This window comes from Anoplopoma fimbria, chromosome 14, assembly GCF_027596085.1.
Source record: "Anoplopoma fimbria isolate UVic2021 breed Golden Eagle Sablefish chromosome 14, Afim_UVic_2022, whole genome shotgun sequence".
NCBI lineage: Eukaryota > Metazoa > Chordata > Actinopteri > Perciformes > Anoplopomatidae > Anoplopoma > Anoplopoma fimbria.
In genome coordinates, this window is record NC_072462.1 from 18,253,699 (window position 1) to 18,275,228 (window position 21,530).

General features: G+C 39.0%; 1 protein-coding gene across 1 annotated transcript in view; it reads right to left on the reverse strand.

The window, feature by feature from the left end:
• Nucleotides 1-21,530, reverse strand: part of si:dkey-112m2.1 (transmembrane protein 132C) — a 92,553-nt gene that overhangs the window by 13,758 nt on the left and 57,265 nt on the right. Inside the window, exons 5-6 of the mRNA XM_054613089.1 lie at nucleotides 20,756-20,945; nucleotides 4,834-4,977 (exon numbers count right to left, since the gene is read on the reverse strand). Of these exons, the coding sequence (XP_054469064.1) occupies nucleotides 4,834-4,977; nucleotides 20,756-20,945 (334 nt within the window). The remainder of the gene's footprint in view (nucleotides 1-4,833; nucleotides 4,978-20,755; nucleotides 20,946-21,530) is intronic.

Here is a 21,530-nt window from a genome sequence, read left to right on the forward strand (position 1 = left end):
GCATCAACAAGGTGCTCTTTAAAAGCAAAATTAAAAAGCTAGATCTATGAAGATCTTTGTGCTCTTGAAACCAATTTAGTCATGAACACATTGGTTGTATAGACATGAATGGTGATGACATGGCAAAAAAGAGACATCCACAATATCCCGTTGAAAAGTGTAAACATATTTTCGGTTCATTATGACTGTGAGGGGCCACCTAGTTTATTGATAGGTCACACTCTAATATTCTTAGTGCTTGGCATCAGAAAAACTTGGCAATTTCTAATTGTTTTATTCTCGAAGCAGTATTACTGGAGTGAAATCTATTTTTAAATCTAGAGTGTTTTAATTACCTCTAAACCGTGGCTTCATTTGCAGCCTTGATAGCATATAAACAGTCAGTTGACAGAGGAGCCATGCTACTTATTTTCAAAAGTAATTTACACTACAGCTAGCTGAACATGTAAACTGGTATTAATGTAATTAAAAGACAGGTTGCTTCTTCATTCGAGGAATAAGAGCTGCCTGCCCTCGCTGGTATTGAACACTTGATGCGAGCTGCCTCTGCCAAAGAGCTGGTGGTGGACTACTTTTGGTTTGATGGACTTGTTTAAGAAAGAACACTTATGATTTTATGCTGGTGACAGACAAGAAGAGACTAGTAGTTCTGGGGTGTCTTGAATACCTATGATTGAACACCCTACACTTCAGCTCCTTCAGCCACCGGCTATCGCTCCTTCCTTCCAGCTGATAAAAACTCTGCTCCCAGCAGACCACATGACTGACAATAAAACATGACAATAAAAACCTGTAATACATTACACTGTAATGTAAAAAAGTGTTAAAATGTAATTGATTGTACATTTTTTTATTCTTGTACATTTTTTTATTTGTACGCTTTGTAAGTCTTTTCCCCGCTGCGGGACTTCTTATCTTATCTTATCTTATCTTATTTTTATTTTATTGTATTTTTATTTTTATTTTATTGTATAATATGTGTATTTATTATCTGTTTCTGTGTAGTTGAGCTGCTGCAACACTTGAATTTCCCCATGGGGATCAATAAAGGAATATAATAATTGTATACGGTATGCAAATTACTCTATTTGGGAGGCGTGTGCATGTTTAAGTCACAGGAACCAGGAACACACACCCATGAAATGCACTAATGTGCAGGGTTTTTAAAGGCAACCATCCAGAAAGTGAGCTGAAACAATCAACTTCACTCCCCATTGAGTCTCTTAAGCCTCACCTCTATTTTTGTTCCTGTTTCGCTGTGTTCATTTTCTCTCTCTCCCTCCCCCTCTCTCTGCCTGCCTCACCCATCTGTCTCACCTCCATGCTGAAATCAGTTTGTGCCAAGTTGTCAACCCATCTCTATCTTTCTAGTTTTGTTACACTTTGTTTCCCAAATCTAGATCCATCTTCATCTTTCCTTATGGAGGGTATGCAAGTTGATAACCCTAAAGATTTAATTGAGATCTGCTGAAGTCGACATCTTGTGCGCTGCGTGAGAAATGTATCACAGTGAATGTGTCAGGAAACCTCGCACATGTCCGTTCTCCATGGAAACAATCCATTGTGTTGCAAATCATGCAGGATTAGAATTTATCCAGAGTGACACAAACAAACACAGATAAGGACTCCACAGGATCCAATTCAGAGTGAGGCAGACATGGATGAGTTTATGACTAAAATGATAACTGACTAAAAATATCCAGACACTCACATTGCGCTGTAATTTTACTTCTGCTTTGACCATTGTCCAAAGGATGTTAATATTTTTTTAATTCCTTGAAATCAATACTTAACACTTAACTGTAATTCAGAGCACTGAGCTTAGGTGAAGTTTTTCTTTGATTCTTGCTTAGAGCAGCAATTAAGTGTAATTTCCTTCATTGTAAACTTTAAATGGAACTATAAAGTGAGGTTTATGGAATACACCTCAGGGCTCTACATCACTGTGATAAAAGCAGAAATATATATTACAACTCACGTTAAAACAGAATATCAAAACACGTCCTTGTTTTGATTGTGTTCATATTATTTTTCAATTTTTTTTGCTTAATATTAATAAAACCCACCTTTTTAGAAAAAGAAAAACCTGGGGGACGATATATTGTAATCTGTTGCTTTCAAGGTAGTTTTTCGATTTGATAAGCTGTATAACATTTCCGCGCTGTTCATTCTTCTTCACTCTTTAATCTAGGGGAAAATATTGAATCAATATTTGTTTTGCCCAGTCACAAAGCATGACTTGGAAGCAAGTCAAAAGCAGCAAGAGCCCACTGAGTCATGCTAATTCCTGGCCTCACTTGTAACTGTCAAGCACTGTGCTACTTATGATTATGGGTAGAGTAGGCGACTGGCATTGACATTACATCTAAAGAAGAGGACATTTCAAAAATAGAGGGTAGATTAATCACATAGACTATTAAATATAGACGTTGTCTCTGTGACGTCACCCATTTTATGGCCCAATGGCAGCCTTTTAAAAGAGTGATACAACCAAACCATATTTGTGTTTTATTTACCATTAACATTGCTCTTGACTGCAAAGAGCATACTTGAGTGCCACAATAGGTAGTCAAGTAAGCTCTATTACTGCTCACCTCAGCAATAGCCTGATAAGTGATAGTGTCATTAAAAATAAATGTAATTGCCCAATGTGACAATGCACGATGCCCCCTGAAGACTCACGGTATAATTTTCTTTACCCCACGCAATAAATTTTGCATTCCCTCGCAATATTTTGCCATATCTAGTCATTTGTCTTGCATTTCCGCTTCAAATCCTGCGTTGCTTAACAATGCTTTCTTTCCTATAGTTAAAATGAGCAAAATAGCGGTAGCCAAATCGTAGAACCATAGATGCAACAGCCATAGTCTGAACAATTATACCATCCACAGTCAGGCAGAGCAGCTGCAGCTGTGTTCACAGTCAGTGGCTGTATACTGTCAGTTTGGCGGTAATGAGCAATAAATGCAGTAATGAATAATTAATTCACAATGTAAAATGTCACAACATCTATCCTTTCTGTAGTATTTCCCTGAACAGGTCCAACACACTAACAATCACTATGAATCAGGGGGAATGCAAACATTATTGCAAAAAAATTCCTAAAATTCAAAAAGAAAAATCCCAACGTGACCCTTCAGGGAATGATTTGCCACCTCAAGCAGCTTTTTATGTCTCAAGATTATCTTAAATGATCTATATAAGAATTAACTTGTTAGACAATCAATTAGGCCCCATGATATCAAACATTATCTCTTTTTTACAAGCGAGACCTGGTCAAAATGGAAGTGATTAATCTTCTGATTATCTTCTCAAGTAAGCAATTAATCATCTGGTCTATAACATGTCAGAAAAGAGGGGAATAAGGACAATCCCGTTGTCCTCAAAGTTTCAGTGAAATAGTGAGAGAAGATGGAGATGCCTTCCGATCATAAAAACATGTTTTATTTTGAGTTTCCTTTGAAAATAGGGTGGAGAGAGGAGGGGCACTGCTTACTGTTCCAAATCTAGATGGGTGGGCATGGGAGTACGCTACCGAGGTCAGCGTCACAATGTGTGGTACTACTTCAGTGGATAATTAAACCCTTTGAGAGATCTGCTTCTTCTCTTCTCTCTGATATGCATGTATGGTACACAGAAACACAAATCAGCCCCTCAATATAACACAGACACGCTTGCAACACTGTTCTTTTCCTCTCGCACATCAAACAATTAATTCTCTAACTTCATCTTTTTCCTCATTTCTCCTTTCACATAATACAATGGGGACATGTTGAAGGGCAGATATTTAATCCAAAGTCGCCAAAGGAAGGAGCTCCGTCTTTTAGTTACCCTATTGTACTTATGGTTTTGCATTTTTTTTCTATTTTTGTCTATAACAAATCCCTTGTTATATTTCCCAAAGCATTCAATAAGGGTTGAGATTGATTTCCTTAGCTTTCAGAAAGCCAATGAAAATCACCAGAGCCCTATTCTGAACTTGCTTAAGATAGGAAATCAATCAGGGTGAACATTTTGTCACCTTTTATGGTCTGTCAAAGCCTTGTTATTGGCGGGTGGTAATGAAGTTGCAAACAGTCTTGTTGGTTCTTACAGTCAGGTTTCAAACCACAACCTCTGTAATGCAAGAAATGCCCTAATTAAAACTATATTTTGTATATTATATATTGTATATGTGATGAAATAACATTGTTTAACATTATCTGGAGGCAAGTATAATGAGCAGAGGGAGATTGGAGTCTAATATTACTCCGAGCTTAAATTTGAGCTCCCTCATATCAGAAGAGTAACTACAGATATCATCTTACAAGATGAGCAAAAAGAAACAGACTAGAAGTGTATTTTTAACAGCTTATGTTCAGCTTTTGTACATTCTGCTCTTTCTAGAAAAACTGCTAACATTTTTAGTGTTTGACACAAACCAAAAACGATTTTAATAATAATATTTATTTGGATATATTGAGGAAGCTCTGCATAACTGGGCACAGAAACTCATCCAGCTAAGGGGGAATATTTTTCTTTCAGACGCTTGTTAAATTATAAAGCTAATTGTTGCTGGGTTCTTTCTTTTTTTAATTATATTTCCCAGATATCACTCTGTGACATTAGGAGAAGCTTCCAATCTGGCACACCGTTTGACATAAAAAGAAGAAAAAGCCAAGAGCTTCCTAAATTTTGTCCACAAACCACTTCTACACTGAAAACGACCTTTTATTCATTCTGCTCACCCACACACCTACCACTAAACAGGTGACCATGACGCAGAAGACAATAGAGACAAAATGGTAAAAGGTAAAACAAAAAGCAGTTGCTCAAAACGCATCCCTCACTTACCTTGATGACCTGTTCGTCTGTTGACTTGCATTCCACTGACTCTGTTACGTCAGAGACCGCTCCGTCTGTTCCTACGGTGACTATCTTTACTGGCACGGCGACTGTTCGCCCATTGAGGACAGCTGTGTTGAGGATCTCAGTATCCTGCAAAGGAAAACAGACGGACACAAATCGGTACAACCCACTGACTGCTGGGACTTGAAATACAGCATGATCGATTCTGAATTTTAATCAATCTAATTATATTTTGGGCAAATGTTCTTCTTCTTATTTTTTTTTACATTACCTCAACACAAACATGATTTATGATAATTTTGTAATATTGAAAGAAGTCCTACTAATTAAATGATGATAATTGTCACTGCCAACTAGAAAGACACATCAGACTTTGTTTTCTGATCTGAATAGCAGTTCATCAGCAGGATGACATAATTTGACTGTGCTCCGAAAAACATTGTTTGCCTTATGGGCACTGCACATGTGAAAATCTCAACAGAGATAAGAAAGAAGAGAGATGGCCTCGCTTAGAGCCTAAATTTGCTTAGCCTTTTGCTTTCCACCAGCTCCAACTTAACAATGTCCTGTTTTCAGTCTCTGCATGTGTTAAGTACACCCCCAAAACATGTGAAAAAGACAGCTGTGTTACCCGTTTACCCTCAGCCTTCTGTGCTTGTGACAGATACTTTGGGTTTTTCATTCCGAATTACCATAGTTCCAAATAATTCCGAATACATACATTTAACATTGCATTAGTTTTTATCAGCTGCCATCAACTGTTCTATTCATGTTTCACCATCAGCGTCTCAATTATCAGTCATTGAGATCTCAAAGTGCAGCTCATTTCCAATGAATTTAACTTTGTAACCTTGATGTTTATTCATTGGCGTACTAAGTGTCTCTAGCTGATATGGACATTCATTGAAATGATGATGCAGGTTTAAACACACTTGTACATTAGTGTATGTTCTGCCTTAAACAGGTAAATATTTACTTATTCTAGCAAAGTGCTTTATATAAACAGATAAAATAAAGTGTAAACTAGAATATAATATTATTATCACTTGAATCTTTAATAGCTAATCCTCCGAACTCCACTTAAGTGGGAAAGACCAACTTTGACAATAATGCTTAATGTCAAATTCCAGCCGTTAAAGGGATATCACAAGATGCACTTGAGAATTGAAGGCCTTATAGAGGAGAAGGAAGAAGATAACGAGATCAATTAAGACAACATCTGGTAATCCTTGAGCTCAGAGTGTGTTGGTTGTACAGAGGATTGTTCAGAGGTTTCAATAAAAGACTACTAAGAGGGCTAAACCCTTGAAAGGAAAACTGGTCTCCAGGCGGCTCTTTGTTCATCAAAACTGGTGCCTCACTGTTTGCTTTGTTTCTTCACCCTTAACCCGCATACTCCTTTTGAGGTAAAAAATATAATTTAAGCTGTGGAATTTAAAATAGATAGATGGAAGATAGATAAAGGAACTCCAAGCCTATCGATAAGAGGTCTTCTCTGCCTTGTTTCTTTTGCCCACACAGTTTGCTGATAGCTCAGGGGGAGGCCGACGGGCAACCCTGGTAAACCCAGTAGTGACGGTACTTGGAAGGTCTGGCTGAGGCCCCTGTCCACAAAGTCTTCAACTCCCTAATCCTGAGTGAGACTGGGGACATACAATCCCAATCTCAAAGCCTCCATTGTGGCTTCTTGGATTTGTGGACAGAAGACCATAAGTGCCTTTCATGGTGGCAGCCTAAGAACCCAGGAAGCCGTCAAGCTGAAGAGGGAGGGCTTGGTAAACCAGGGGTCTCCGAACAGCAGACAGGAAGCGGTTGGCCAGAGGGGCTGCAGCTTCAGCGGTTACCAAAGCAAAACCCCCTATGTTTGGGGACGACTCAGAAAGGGAAAGCGGGCTCGGCCTGTGACCAAAATAATGAGAATGTGGATACTAGCGGCAAGAAATAGTGAGAGAGCTCGGAGTAGGGCTGCTAACAAGGGTCACACAACATGCTGATGGGCGATGAAACTGTCTGGATTTCTTTTTCTTTTCCCATGAAGTGAAATAAAGAACAAACCTTTGGGCAGGTGGACTTTACGCTAACAAAAGTTACCAGCCAGAGTAGGACTTTGCCAATTCTTACTCAAAGCACAACCTCAGAGAGAGGTCTCAAACAAATTGAATACACTTATTACTCAGAGCACACACATAAGAATGTAGCACCATCGGAGCACTAAATATATTTTGAATTTATAAGCAATTATCTCGCTAATCGGCAGGGAGACACGTAGAAACAGCTGTTTGCGACTTGCATCTCTCTTTCTCTCTCTCTCTCTCTCTCTCTCATTGACTGTCACTTCGCTTCCCTGTGGCTTCCCTTCTGTCTGTGGATTGCTACAACGAGGAAAATATAATAAAAACTGAAAGTTCTATTCATAACTATCAAAAGAAGGAAGACTAAGACACTGTCGCACTGACAACGCCGTACCTACACACATTCCACAAACGGCTCAGTCCGTTAGTTTGAAAGAACAGCTGAGTGATAGTCACATGTATCTCTTCCAATCACTTGGTTGTTTTTACTATTTAAAAATAATATCTTAAACAGAGGATGATCAATGAGCAAAAAAAATATGATTTGACAATCAGTCAACAACATACTAGATGTAACCATAACATGTATGTATGTATCTCTTAGCAGGGAATAAATTAGTATTAAGTATGTCTGTGCGTTGATGTATTAGGTGACTAATGCATTTCAGGTGTCATGATGATGTGGGTGTATGCAAGATGTGTTCAAGTTAATATGTATGTTTGGAGTTTAGAAAACATAAAAAAATATTTCCACTCTCCATCTCTCTATAAACTATATTCAAATGGCATTTACGCTTATTCTATGTAATAAAGCCAACACCCACCATCTGAGACCTTCCATCAACCTTTATACCTGCTTCTCTATGAATGAATGAATCAATGCTCATAATTATATGATAAGACAGAATGTACAGTCTCTGGAGGCAAATAAGCGCCTATGAAAAGTGATGTGTGTGTGTTTTCCGTCCATCTACATGTGATGGGAAGTGCATCTTTTTTTAACTTAATGAGCCATTAACACTGGAACATCTCTATGAAAAGAGAGGTCTTAATGAGTTTGGCATTTTTATGGGGGTTTGTTTGTGCCACAAAGAAGCTCAGATATAATACACGCGATCGCAAACTGCAATTTCTTGGCTGGAATTAAGTGCAATTAAGCGAGACAGCTGGAGTGATGCATGAGGCACAAAAGGCAGTATTATTCTCTCACAAAATTCTCTCATCTCTTACTGGGCATCTCCTCACTGACAAATACTCTCCTTGAGCTATAAAGGGCTGAAATGAACATCTTATTTATGAAGCCTATTTGTACACAATGCAGATAAACACCCATGTCTCTAAATGGCTGTATTATTGGCCTCCACACATACATATGCTACTCATAAATTGGCTGGTATTAACTTCTTGCAGATATATTGTTATTGGATAATATGCTTCACAATTAGTACAGATATTAAAAGTGCAGAGTGGACTATTTCTTAAACACAGTGACATGCAATCGGTTATGAGACACATTACAAACAATAACACACCTCCACCGTGCTGGGGTGTCCACTGGATACGGTGGAGGTGGTGGGAGACAGGAGGATGATGGCAAAGCTATCATCCCTGATGAACAACACCTCTCACCCCATGCAGGACACTCTGGCAGCTCTGTACAGCTCCTTCAGCCACCGGCTGCTTCACCCCCCGGTGTGTGAAGGAGAGGTACCGCAGGTCCTTCCTTCCTGCTGCTGTCAGGTTGCACAACCAACTCTGCTCCCAGCAGACCACATGACACATGACACGTGCAATACAATACACTGTGCAATTATAGCTTTAATATTTTTTTCTGTCTGTAAATATAATATTTCAGTTATTGTTGATTTTCTACTGTTTTTTATTGCTTATTTATAATACTTGTTTTTTTATTTCATTTTTATTTTTATCTTGTCTTTCTTTTACTATGTCTCTTGTGTGCACTTTACCCTACGCTGCTGTAAGCCTGCAAATTTCCCCGCTGCGGGACTAATAAAGGATTATCTTATCTTATCTCTTATCTTATCTACAACTACTAGGTCCAGCATTAGGCAACAGGTGCTACAACTAACTAAAATTATTTCAGGCCATGGCAGGGGAAACAATGAAAAAAAAAAAAAGTATTTTGTTGAACAGTATTTTTTAAGTCCCTATTATCGGAGCCCTGCACATATGCATGCCCACACATGAAACACGAGCACAAATACAGCCTTGCTGTCCAGCTCACAGAAGAAGAGGCATGGCTCCCCTCCTCATGCAGCCGCTTATCTTAACAACCTCTCATTGCAGTCCAGAGAAGACAGCAAAAAAGAGAAGAAAGACAGCAGGAGAGGGGAGGATCGATAAAAGGCCATTACGCTTCTGTGCAGCCTGGGTAAAAGGGCGGAGTGTGTGGGGGCTGATATGGTTCTGGATGAATGATGTGGAAAGGTAACAGACAACCTACAGAAGCACCTTTTTAGAGAAAAGTCACTGCACGTCAGCAAGCTCAAGGACAGGACATACCCTGGCAATAGAGAATCCCAGCAACAAAACTCTAAGCAATGTGTTCCTGAGATCTGGTGACTGTGTGGCCATAAAGGATGTTTGAGATCACTTTTGGATTTTGTGGTTTAAAGGCATTAGGCATCTATTTCAAAACCACAAGCGCATACAGGGTAAAAATGATTACTGACGACTCATCGGGCAAGGTCAACTTTCTTAAATGCTCAAGGCCCCAGGCTTTTTTAGACATATCTAGTATCTTTCTACACTGGTCTTGATTACAAGCAGGCTTCAAGTACAGCTGCACGAAGCTTCAAATTCAGCACTATGTCCCCTGTCAGTCAGCTTCAACTCGCAGTCAATTCTGTTTGCCCGTTCACATGTTTTAAATACCCGTCACAGGTCACAAGTCTTTCTCACAGCATGTGTGAATTTATTTTGCTTGCCACGAGGTACATGCTAATTTGGTAACCATAGTAACATGTATGCGTGTCACCGCGTAAGTATGGGGAATTTCCCTGATTAATTAAGAAGTTAAACCAGAGTGTTATACAACATGCATTGTATCTTTTACTAAAAAAAGTAATTGATACATTGAAAATTTCAACAAAATATCTTATTGTTGTTGCCATTTAGTCACTTTTTGTGATATATGCAGTCCAGCTGCAGTCCCCACTAATGATGCTCATAATTATTCAGTTGATTAATTACTCAGTTATTTCTTTGTGAGCTCTTTGTGATACCAGAGAAGATACATATGCATATACGAATCAAAGGTCTGCGTACCTTGCTGTCAGTCACTGCAATCTTATTTCCCTCGTCGCCAATCAATGTGACCCGCTAGTCCATATGGCTTACAGCCTTTACAAAAAAGTCAATATGAACACAATCTGTACCAAAACTGGAATGCTACAGCAAATCCATTATTGTCGTTATATATATACAAAATGAAGAAGTTCCGGTACACCCTGTACCAGAGAAGGTGTACTATGAGCTCAAGAGGTTACAGCAGAGAGGACTGATAACGTGATGGTTTTTACTTATTCAAAGGGAAAAGAGGAGGAGGGGTAGGTGACAACTAAGATATGTTTAGCTTAGATCAGGGCCTGCTCTACTGCTTAACACTGGCCAGCAATTTATTATTCATTGACTGAACAGGTGCTGCAGAACCACAGCTTAACCATTCACCAACCGGCTGTGGTTGACAATAAGCTTTGGCCTACAGAGCTCGTGAGCAGGATTTATTTTGCCAGTGCAGCACTCTCATTTACTCAGTTCATATCAATTATCAATAAAAAGTCTATTCCCTCCAGCAGCTACACAATGTCCCCCTGCCACTCACATACACCTGAACATCTCCCAGCCTATAGCTGAAGATAAAATGAAGGCAAGGGGAAAGGAATCAACACCGAAGGATTTTTTTTCATTTTAGAAATTGTGATAAGACTGTAGGGGAGAGCGGTGTTCGTAGTATGTAATCTTTTTATGGTTATGGCTCGGGAAAAAGGCACAGGAGCCAAGTTATTCTCTACTGCGATGTTGAAGTCAGAGAGAAGCTGGAGCAAGGTGCTGATAACCGCAATGACGAGGGATGTGATGAAATGGGGAAAAGAAATAGATTTTTTCCCCCAGAAGTAAGGAAGATGTCAGTGAATTCAGGTGGAACTGTTGAACTTTTTAAATTATCACTTTCGAGAGAACTTTCGAGTTTAGTGTCGAGTGTTCCATTAAAATATCATCTTTCTGTGATCATGTTTCTCACATAAACTGCAAACTCAATAAAAATCATCTTATTTGAATCTGATGTTAGGATCAAATATGCTAAATAACCTACTCTTGTGTCTCCACTTTTTAACACAAAAAAGCAGCCATAATTGCAGAATTAGCAAATAAAGAGATGGGGGCAGTGTGGGGGCATTTTGCCATGACCAGGAGTAAGAAATACCATTATTGATTATTAAATCAGGACCTGCAGTGATTTATATCCCTCTCATTAATTAGATATTGATTTATTATGTAACCTGTTGGCCTAACAATCTGTTGGATTTTGTTATTGTGTGTTGTGAGCTCTGAATACTTTTAGTGAGATTAAATATTAAGCCTGTGTTGTTTTTCCTTCCTCATACTTTCTCACTCTTTAACATTAGGCGAGGAAACGCCGTAGTCAGCAGTGGTAAAACCGGCTGCCCCTGATAAAGCCTGTACAGTGGGTACGGAAAGTATTCAGACCCCTTTAAATTTTTCACCCTTTGTTTCATTGCAGCAATTTGCTAAAATTGAAAAAGTTCATTTTTTTTTCGCATTAATGTACACTCAGCAACCCATCTTGACAGAAAAAAACAGAAATGTAGAAATTTTTGCAAATTTATTAAAAAAGAAAAACTGAAATATCACATGGTCATAAGTATTCAGACCCTTTGCTCAGTATTGAGTAGAAGCACCCTTTTGAGCTAGTACAGCCATGAGTCTTCTTGGGAATGATGCAACAAGTTTCTCACACCTGGATTTGGGGATCCTCTGCCATTCTTCCTTGCAGATCCTCTCCAGTTCTGTCAGGTTGGATGGTGAACGTTGGTGGACAGCCATTTTCAGGTCTCTCCAGAGATGCTCAATTGGGTTTAGGTCAGGGCTCTGGCTGGGCCAGTCAAGAATGGTCACAGACTTGTTCCGAAGCCACTCCTTTGTTATTTTAGCTGTGTGCTTCGGGTCATTGTCTTGTTGGAAGGTGAACCTTCGGCCCAGTCTGAGGTCCTGAGCACTCTGGAGGAGGTTTTCTTCCAGGATATCTCTGTACTTGGCCGCATTCATCTTTCCTTCAATTGCAACCAGTCGTCCTGTCCCTGCAGCTGAAAAACACCCCCATAGCATGATGCTGCCACCACCATGTTTCACTGTTGGGATTGTATTGGGCAGGTGATGAGCAGTGCCTGGTTTTCTCCACACATACCGCTTAGAATTAACGCCAAAAAGTTCAATCTTGGTCTCATCAGACCAGAGAATCTTATTTCTCATAGTTTGGGAGTCCTCCATGTGTTTTTTGGCAAACTCTATGCGGGCTTTCATATGTCTTGCACTGAGGAGAGGCTTCCGTCGGGCCACTCTGCCATAAAGCCCCGACTGGTGGAGGGCTGCAGTGATAGTTGACTTTGTGGAACTTTCTCCCATCTCCCTACTGCATCTCTGGAGCTCAGCCACAGTGATCTTTGGGTTCTTCTTTACCTCTCTCACCAAGGCTCTTCTCCCACGATTGCTCAGTTTGGCTGGACGGCCAGGTCTAGGAAGAGTTCTGGTCATCCCATACTTCTTCCATTTAAGGATTATGGAGGCCACTGTGCTCTTAGGAACCTTGAGTGCTGCAGAAATTATTTTGTAACCTTGGCCAGATCTGTGCCTTGCCACAATTCTGTCTCTGAGCTCCTTGGGCAGTTCCTTCGACCTCATGATTCTCATTTGTTCTGACATGCACTGTGAGCTGTAAGGTCTTATATAGACAGGTGTGTGCCTTTCCTAATCAAGTCCAATCAGTTTAATTAAACACAGCTGGACTCCAATGAAGGAGTAGAACCATCTCAAGGAGGATCAGAAGAAATGGACAGCATGTGAGTTAAATATGAGTGTCACAGCAAAGGGTCTGAATACTTATGACCATGTGATATTTCAGTTTTTCTTTTTTAATAAATTTCTGTTTTTTTCTGTCAAGATGGGTTGCTGAGTGTACATTAATGCGAAAAAAAATGAACTTTTTCGATTTTAGCAAATGGCTGCAATGAAACAAAGAGTGAAACATTTAAAGGGGTCTGAATACTTTCGTACCCACTGTACATATTCTGAGGGCTCCTCTCCTGTTTCTGGGGGCCATTTGATTAGAATAAGCCAGCAGAGCTGCGCTGAGCTGAACCCTGGCCCCAGCAGGCCGAACAGAGGACTCTCAAGCCAGACTGACAGAGTGGGGGAAAGGGTGATGGAAGGCAAGCCAGCAACAAATAAACAAACACACAACAACAAATTACAGAATGGACAGACTTAGCTTCAAAGTAAAGCCTGACTGACATATATAGAAGCTGCATCCTGGGCCAGAGAGGGAAGAGAGAGATGTTGGGTGGCAGCAATGAAATTAAGTTTGTGTGCATGTGTATGTTCAGTACAGATGATACACACTGTAGTGTGTGTGTGGTGCTTTCAGGGAGTGTTGCCCTTCCTCTGCAACACTGCCTCAGATTCACAGGTACGCACACTTCATAAGATGCCATGGCCTTTACTCCGGCCACAGAGCAACTGCAGTGGAGCAAATGAGGCTTATCTAAAATGCTCGGTGGCAGCTTGGTCAATTTTTTTTAAACAAGAGGTTCAAGCTTCTTGGTTCTGATGTGTGTAGGAGTCCGGATTGTGGATTTCGAAGTTCATCTGCACATTTTCTCAAAAAAAAAAAAAAAAAGAAACCTACATTCTTCAGGTGGCCAGATACGTGACTCGAAATGTATGATTATGTAGCTCTGTATTTGTTGGTAATGCAAAATAAGCAGCTGTTTGCTAACAAGTTCCCTATATCAACTTAATTGTATATGTCATTGTTGTGCTCAAAAAAACCAGTAAAAGCAGGTTTGAAAATACTTACTTTATCACAGTAAATGCCTCTGTAAATATCTAATATAATTTTAGTTTATTAGATATATATTGATATGGGCTGAAACACTTTTGTTGCATTATTCATCAGACAAACAACAGAAAAGCCATTTTGCTAGTCAATTATAGAGTAATTATTTTTTTTGAGGGCATTTTTCACAATTTATAGACTTAACAACTAATTGAATACTGGAGAAAATAATCAGCAGATTAATCAGTAATGAAAATAACTGTTGGTTAGAGCCCTTATATAAATATAGGCACGTGCAGTATAGGGGTCAATAAGTGATTTTGATGACATGAAGTAGTAAGTCAAGCAGTGCAAAAACCAAAGATGTTTGAGGTATTTAAAAGAATAGTGTTGCCATAATCGGATCCTTATCCAAATGTTTTATTTGTTTATGTTAAATTAAAATTGGTGTTATCAGCTTCAAAAATCAGGTATCAGTCTGTCTCCAATGCAGATACGTTTATAACCGAGACATAGAAAAAAAAGGAAAAACACAGCCTTCAAGAGTAAAATAAATCTCCCTTAAAGTGTCCCTGTCTATCCATCTATCTCTCTCCCATACTTGCAGAATAGGATAATCAAGACCAGGGATAAGAAACATGCCTGGTATGATTCCACCAGGGGTGAGAGCGAAAGGGAGGATTAATGTTGTCAAAATGCAAACGAGAACAATAGAGCTGTGAATCAGAGGCCCATATATACACAAGAGGACTTAATTAAGCTATACGGGGCATTATGGCCGCATGCAGATGGCTAATATGCTGCCTTAAGGACACTTAGCATGCCGGTGTATAGCCTCACTGCACAGCCTATTAGTGCTCCGCCGGGCCATTTCCAAATACAGTTTCTGACAGCGTGACAGTGTGACTGATGGCAGACTGCTGGAATACCGCTGACTGGCCCTGACGCTGTGATAGCACTGTGTGTGTGTGTGTGTGTGTGTGTGTGTGTGTGTGTGTGTGTGTGTGTGTGTGTGTGTGTGTGTGTGTGTGAGTGACTTACAGATACGAGGACTGATTTCTGTTTGACTTATTTGTTTCTCGGTGCCAACTGAGGACACAATTTCTTCTTAATCCTTTTGTCCTTGCTGCCTCGGCCTATCACTATCCGTCCCCCACTTTTATTAAGAAAGCTGCAATTTGGCCAGACCAGGCGCCAAATTCTAGAGACAGTAGAGATACAAATATATATTTTACTAAAATAAAAGAACATATAATGGGAGGACCAAAAAAAGACTGACTGAAGCAACAATAAATTGTCCAAAGGAAACAAACAAAGCTCTGATTCTCTCGCCCGAGACCCCCCAAAAAATATATTTGAGCTTCCTGCTAATGGCTCTGATTGTAATGTTATGGGATTGTGAAAATAAAGCTAATTCTGTTGAGTTTCAAATGGAGTGAGTTGATTCAGAGGCTATGAATAAAATGCTAATGATAGCATTTGGAATGTATTGTAAAGAGCTATGGGGGCCACACTGTCTCTTCTAATGAGCAGAAAGGCGTGACGCAGTGTGGCAAGAGAGGGAGATCAAAAATTCATGGGAGGAGTGCAGTAAAAGTCTCTCGGTTGGCATGTTCTCTGCATGTACTGTTCTTCAAGCTTGTTAATGAAACATTTTTATCGTCTCTCTTCAGTCTACCCAGTTGGTTCCAGGTTGCTTATTCAGTGGGATATCATATTAGACAATTCGAAAATATATACAGGCATTTGTCTTTGTGATAGCATTCACAACTGGAGTTCAGTGAGCTCAAAATATCTCAGTAATGTAAGAGGAGTACAGCAGGGGAAGTATCTCTGTAAGAACTTTCTCTAAACTTCTTCCTCCGTTTAAACTTTTGATCATTTAAGAGTTTTATTTGGGGCTATGTCAAAGGGTATGCTATAATCTGAACCAGATAACCACTGGAGGTAACAGTCTCTGGAAGTTGCACTACATTACAAAAACTCTTCGCCTGAACAAACCATAACAATCGTTACTAAAATTATTTTTTATTGAATCTTCAAAATGCGCTCAATTTCCAATGAAAATCCACCTAAGCATGTTCCAATATCAACTCTAATTTCTGATATAAGCGGCACAATCTCTCTCATTCTGTTCTGTTTCAAGGTAATGTCAAATTAATCTTCCTGCAACAAGTGTGATCATCTAATTACAATGCCAGAATTGTTCTTCTCATTTTCAGATAAATGTAAGTTTACAGTGAAGGTTACATTTCTTGTCAGGATAAATGTTTTGTGCGGCATATTTAGCATTCAACTAGCATTCTAAAATATCCAGTAGCTTCATCGATTGGACTAAATTAGCCTTTGAAAAGCACTGGCTCTGAAGTGATGGGCTCTGTCTATGGCTGCAGGATGAATATCCTGTGCTGATCTTTCTTACTTGTACTGTATGCAGTGATCCCAGTCACCGGGAGGCTGCAGTTAAAGAAATAACCCTCTGGTAACAAATTATTCAGCAGGTTATTCCCTAGACTGCCCAAACCATTTTTTTTCCTTCTCCTTAGACTCTTCCTCCCATCTCCTTTCTCCTCTTTTTCTACCTTCAAACTTTTGCCGTTGCTGGTATTAACATACTCGTCACAATTTCAGTCAGTCATCCTAAAGGACAGTTTACAGCAGCTGTCAAGTCAAGACAGCAATGAGTCCTGCATTTCATGTTTTGGCAGACAGATACTGTAAGAGTGTGTGCATGCTTGTGCTTCTCTGTGGGAGTGAAGGCCAGAAGCGATCACAGAGAGATGAGAGTTTTATTGAACAGAGGTGTCTCGCATTCTGAACACAGACGAGCACTGTTGAGTGCCAGCAATGATTGGTGTCTACCTACGAGTTCTGCTGCGGAGCTGGAGATTGATGTCAACCACTAACACCCAGTTTAATCAAGATATTTGTTGACCCTGACTCACCTGCCTTTAAAACATGTGTGCTATTCAGAGGTACGGTGTACTCGATGACTGATAAGAAATGTTGGGTAAATGGGGAAAAATGAAAACAGCTACAGAGGAATGTAGCACAGTTAGCATCCTAAGATTAAAATGCCAGCAACAAATCTTTAATACACCAATCAGTTTGTGCAAAGGTGTTTTTTCAGAAGTTGTTAATGGACTTCATGGGTCTTTGACAGCTTTTGGGTGTTAGATCTTAGATCTTAGGCTTCGCTCTGTTTATGTCGAGTTAAAGCTGCAGTCTGAATCGTTATGTAAAATTGTTTCACCCTATTGAAGTACGCTGCAGTGAAAATCTCATCAACAGGCCATCTGATCTGAATAGATTTTTTTTTTTTTCATTTACTGAAGTCATCAATCATAATTCATCTACATTTCTCAATTACAGAATTTGGAGAGCAGCTCGAAACACATTAAATGCTTTGTTTTTGGTGCTTCACGAGGCAGATGGATACAACAACAACTGAAATGTCATACTCTTTACAACACTGGAGATTTTAATTGTCAGCTTGTACAAAAGGATGCTGTTTCAAGGGTTATTTAATTCAGTGTATGATTGTAAATTTAATCCACAAGTAAGAAAGTAAAGTTACTTTTACCTGGCCAAAGTTACAAAGTACTTAAGTAGTAAGTAAGCCCTTAATATTTCTATGTTAGACATTTACTCGACAAAGCCACAGATTTCAGCAATTAAGTTGTTGATTATATGTTCAAATCAGTATTCAAATCATTAAAAGACTAAAGATAATTTAATGTTTGATGTCAGGTAATCCAATCTGGTCTCATTACACTTTTAATCGACTCCATCAAGATGATTTTATTCTTTTTTTTAATTCTATGGTTATTTTGTTATTTTGTCTAATGTTAATACCATTGTGCCTGTGTTTTTAGATATTGCTCCACTGTGACTATTATTTTAAGTATATGTTAGGGGCTTATCATTATAAACATATAGTTTTCATCTTGTTATTTTCTATTCATTAAATCCGGTTGTACTTGTGGAATTCATGCACTCAATCAACACTAAGTTTATTTAAAATGCATCCTTTCCGAATGTTGCATTCCTGATTCACTGAACTCTTTGTTTGTCTATATATTCAAATGAAAAAAGACCGTACTTCCAACACTCACGGAGAAAGCTGTTCACTTTTAAAAAGGCATTAAAAGTTGAAAAAGTTCAAAAGTCCAAAGGCTACTCTATTGGCCAGGAGCCATAAATCAGCGGTAAACGTCTTCCTCACCAAATTGTCATAATAAAGGTTTATAAAGTGCTCAAGGGCATTTGATTTTTACGTGGCCGTTATCAGCAAGGGAAATTAAAACTATTCTTATCTCTTTGCAGCATACTGAGTGGTTTTCCTTTTATTTTAGGAAAAACAATTTACATTGTCATTATCATAATACAATTAGCAATCTTAAGCCACTTGCCAATTCAGCCATGTTTGGACTGTCTAAATCTAAACTCAATTAACTTCTCAGTCAGCAAACTCTGAGAGCTGTATTAGCCAGATTACTGACAATTAAAAAGAGCAAGCTTTGTGTGGAAAAAACTTTGCCATGGCATTTTTAGGGACCAATGCATACTGGTAATATTGTCATATTTTCTTCTAACACTATCAATAAAGAGTCTAAACGCTACTCACTGTGCCATGCAGAGGTCAAAGGCTCACAACAAGGGACAATTCATGTGTCATGTGGCTCTGTATAAACAATAACTTAGAACCTAAGAAGCTTCTAAGTTCATGAGAATTGTAAATTAGCATAATTAACACCCTAATGATACCCATATGTCCTATATGGAAGTCCTGCTTTTGGAGATCGACAAAAAAGTCTATCATTTTGAACGATGTCATGAGCAGAATTAGGGACATGCTTAAGCCAATGAATGGGGAAAAATAAGGCATGCTGTTAATGCCGTGTTACCTGAGGGTCATACTGTCTATGAAATAAAGAAGAAATGGTTCCATTTGATAAACGTCTTGCCAAGGCGATCAATGACTGCAACAGGACAATGGTCAAATCATTTAAGTCAGGGTTTGGGTCGCAATTTGAGTGGTTAATATTGATATTGTTGTGTTATACAATCACATCAATAGCCAATTTAAATTAATGGAGATATATTTAGGCTATATGAAAACATTTAGAATTAAATGTGCCTACAATGCAAATTACAGAGTCAAACAGGGTAATGTCAAGATTATTATGTAGTGTCATATAAATATAGGGTTTCAAAACTTATAAATAGTGATAAACTTAGGCTTGGAAAAATGTACAAGCTTGGAAAATGTGTATAAGTGCTAGATGTCAGAAGACATTGGTGTATTGTCTTGTGATATATAATTTTTGGCTTTTTGACCTCAGTCTCGTCTTGTGAAAAACATACTCAGTTTGATTTAGGACAGCTGACTCACCCAAGACAGTCAAAATCATTCCAGTGTTTGGTCATGATTGGATCCTTGGCTGCCTTGTCTGTATTCTTAAGATAATTGTAATGGGGCTACAACACAATAAAGACGTGAATACCCTCTAACACTCCGTAACAAGAAACCCAGCACTTAAATCTAATAGTCATTGTTAAATTTCATCATCAATGTCCTTAAAGGGAGTCAAATGAATAAAGGACATCAACTACTTTTTGGCCGCAGTGTCCTTTTTTTGTTTAGAGATCTTCACAGGTCAACTCTAATTCTGGTAATCAAGACACAAGGTAGGGGATTGTATCACGATTCCAAATCGGATCAGCAAAAAAAAAAAAAAAAAGGAAGCAAATATAACTTTTTTTAGATGCCCCGTTCATGTTATTTTGACGATACCAAATAAAGATAGGTGATGAGCCATATCAAATAAATGAGAATATAATCAAGAGATCAGTCCAAACAAAATAGTTAAAATTAGCTCCACCTCAACTAACTACAACAATAAAATGCTGCTTACACATAAATGCATGAGTAATACGGTGATAACTAATGGTATAGTATGTATAATAGTATAGGATTAGATTAGATTAGAATAGATTAGATTTTTTGTTAGTGACACGACAGAAAAGAGATTTACCTGATAATGCGAACATACTTTTAGTTAATAACATTTTTTAAAGCAAATCTTGTAACAGAGTATTTTAACAGTGTCTTATTAATACTTTTCTTAAGTAAACAATCTGAATACTTCCTCCACCGCTGCGCAGGTCACAGGTCTGTGTGATGTGTAACTCCTAAGTGGTCTGCGTGAGTGAGTCATAATCATCGCAGGGCAAAAATGTGATTATGATGTGAGGTGGAGTGTGAACTGAAGTGCGGGGGAAAATGAAACGGACAACAAAGGTCTAATTATCCTCTCTTCTGTCTGGACCGCCCTCGGGTATTCTTCAGATCATGTCTCCTTTTTTAACAAAATAAATGTTATGTTCTAGAAGTTTTTCCATTTGGAATTGTCTCTGGTAGACCACCTAAAGGTTTAAGTTGTGTTGTGCATGTGCATGTTAAAATGCATGTTGTTTCTTTAGATGGACCATTTGTGCAATACTCATATTGCGTCTGCATGATGATTTAGAAGGATGATGTACATCCTGCTTGATATTTTGAAAATAACACACTCCTCCTAGCCAATAAGAATCAAGTGTTCTCCCTTGTCATGGGTCATGGTGTAATCCTGCCTTAACCTGCATTTATACAGCCATGACTGTACCACGATGAGTGATTTCAACACATATACGTACAAATGTCTGCATACACAAAGCTCAACAACCCACAGCTTACCATGGCTAGTGGCACGATGCCACCCAAGTCCTGCGGTGCCAGGCGGATGAGAGTCGGAACCTCACTGGTCAGGGTACGGGTGAGCGGATACTCCACCTGCCACGTCACCTCCCTCCCCCCCTGAGTCACCATCAGCCCGTTCACCTCTAGGTCCACCTGCAGCACTCGCTGGTAGCCTGGCGCTTCGGCCCTGCAAAGGGCAGATAGGGAGAAGATGTGTGTCAGTAGCAGAGTTTTGATAAAAGAGGAGGGCAGGAAACTGGAGGAAAGCAGACGGCAATCGGAACAAACAAAATAATAACAAGATGGAAATAAGTTGGGAGTCAGAAGGAATGAAAAAAGTAGCAAGAAAAAGCAAAAATAAAACCATGGAATGGTGTGAAACAACTGGAAAGTACAAAAAAGGGAGGAAATGAAGACAGTGAGACGCTGAAGGGAAGGAGACATGAGGATGAGAGTGAAAAGAGAAGATGGAAAGAGAATGATGAAAAAATAGAGCAGAAACAGGAAATAAGAAGCTTGTTAAAGAAGGTGGAAAGAGGGAAAGATTGAGGTAAACAGAAGGGAAATGGTCTTTACCTTCCATTAGGGAGAAGGACTAAAAAAACAGCAGCTGAGAATTCAGCTGTACATTTTAATCAAGTTTTAAAAAACATCCAACACAAATGTTGTAGGCCTACATGTAGAGGATGGTTCTGTTCTATTACATGAAGATGTTGCTGCGGGATATGCAATTTTTTAGCATCATATCCCTCATCTCACAGACTGATATGAA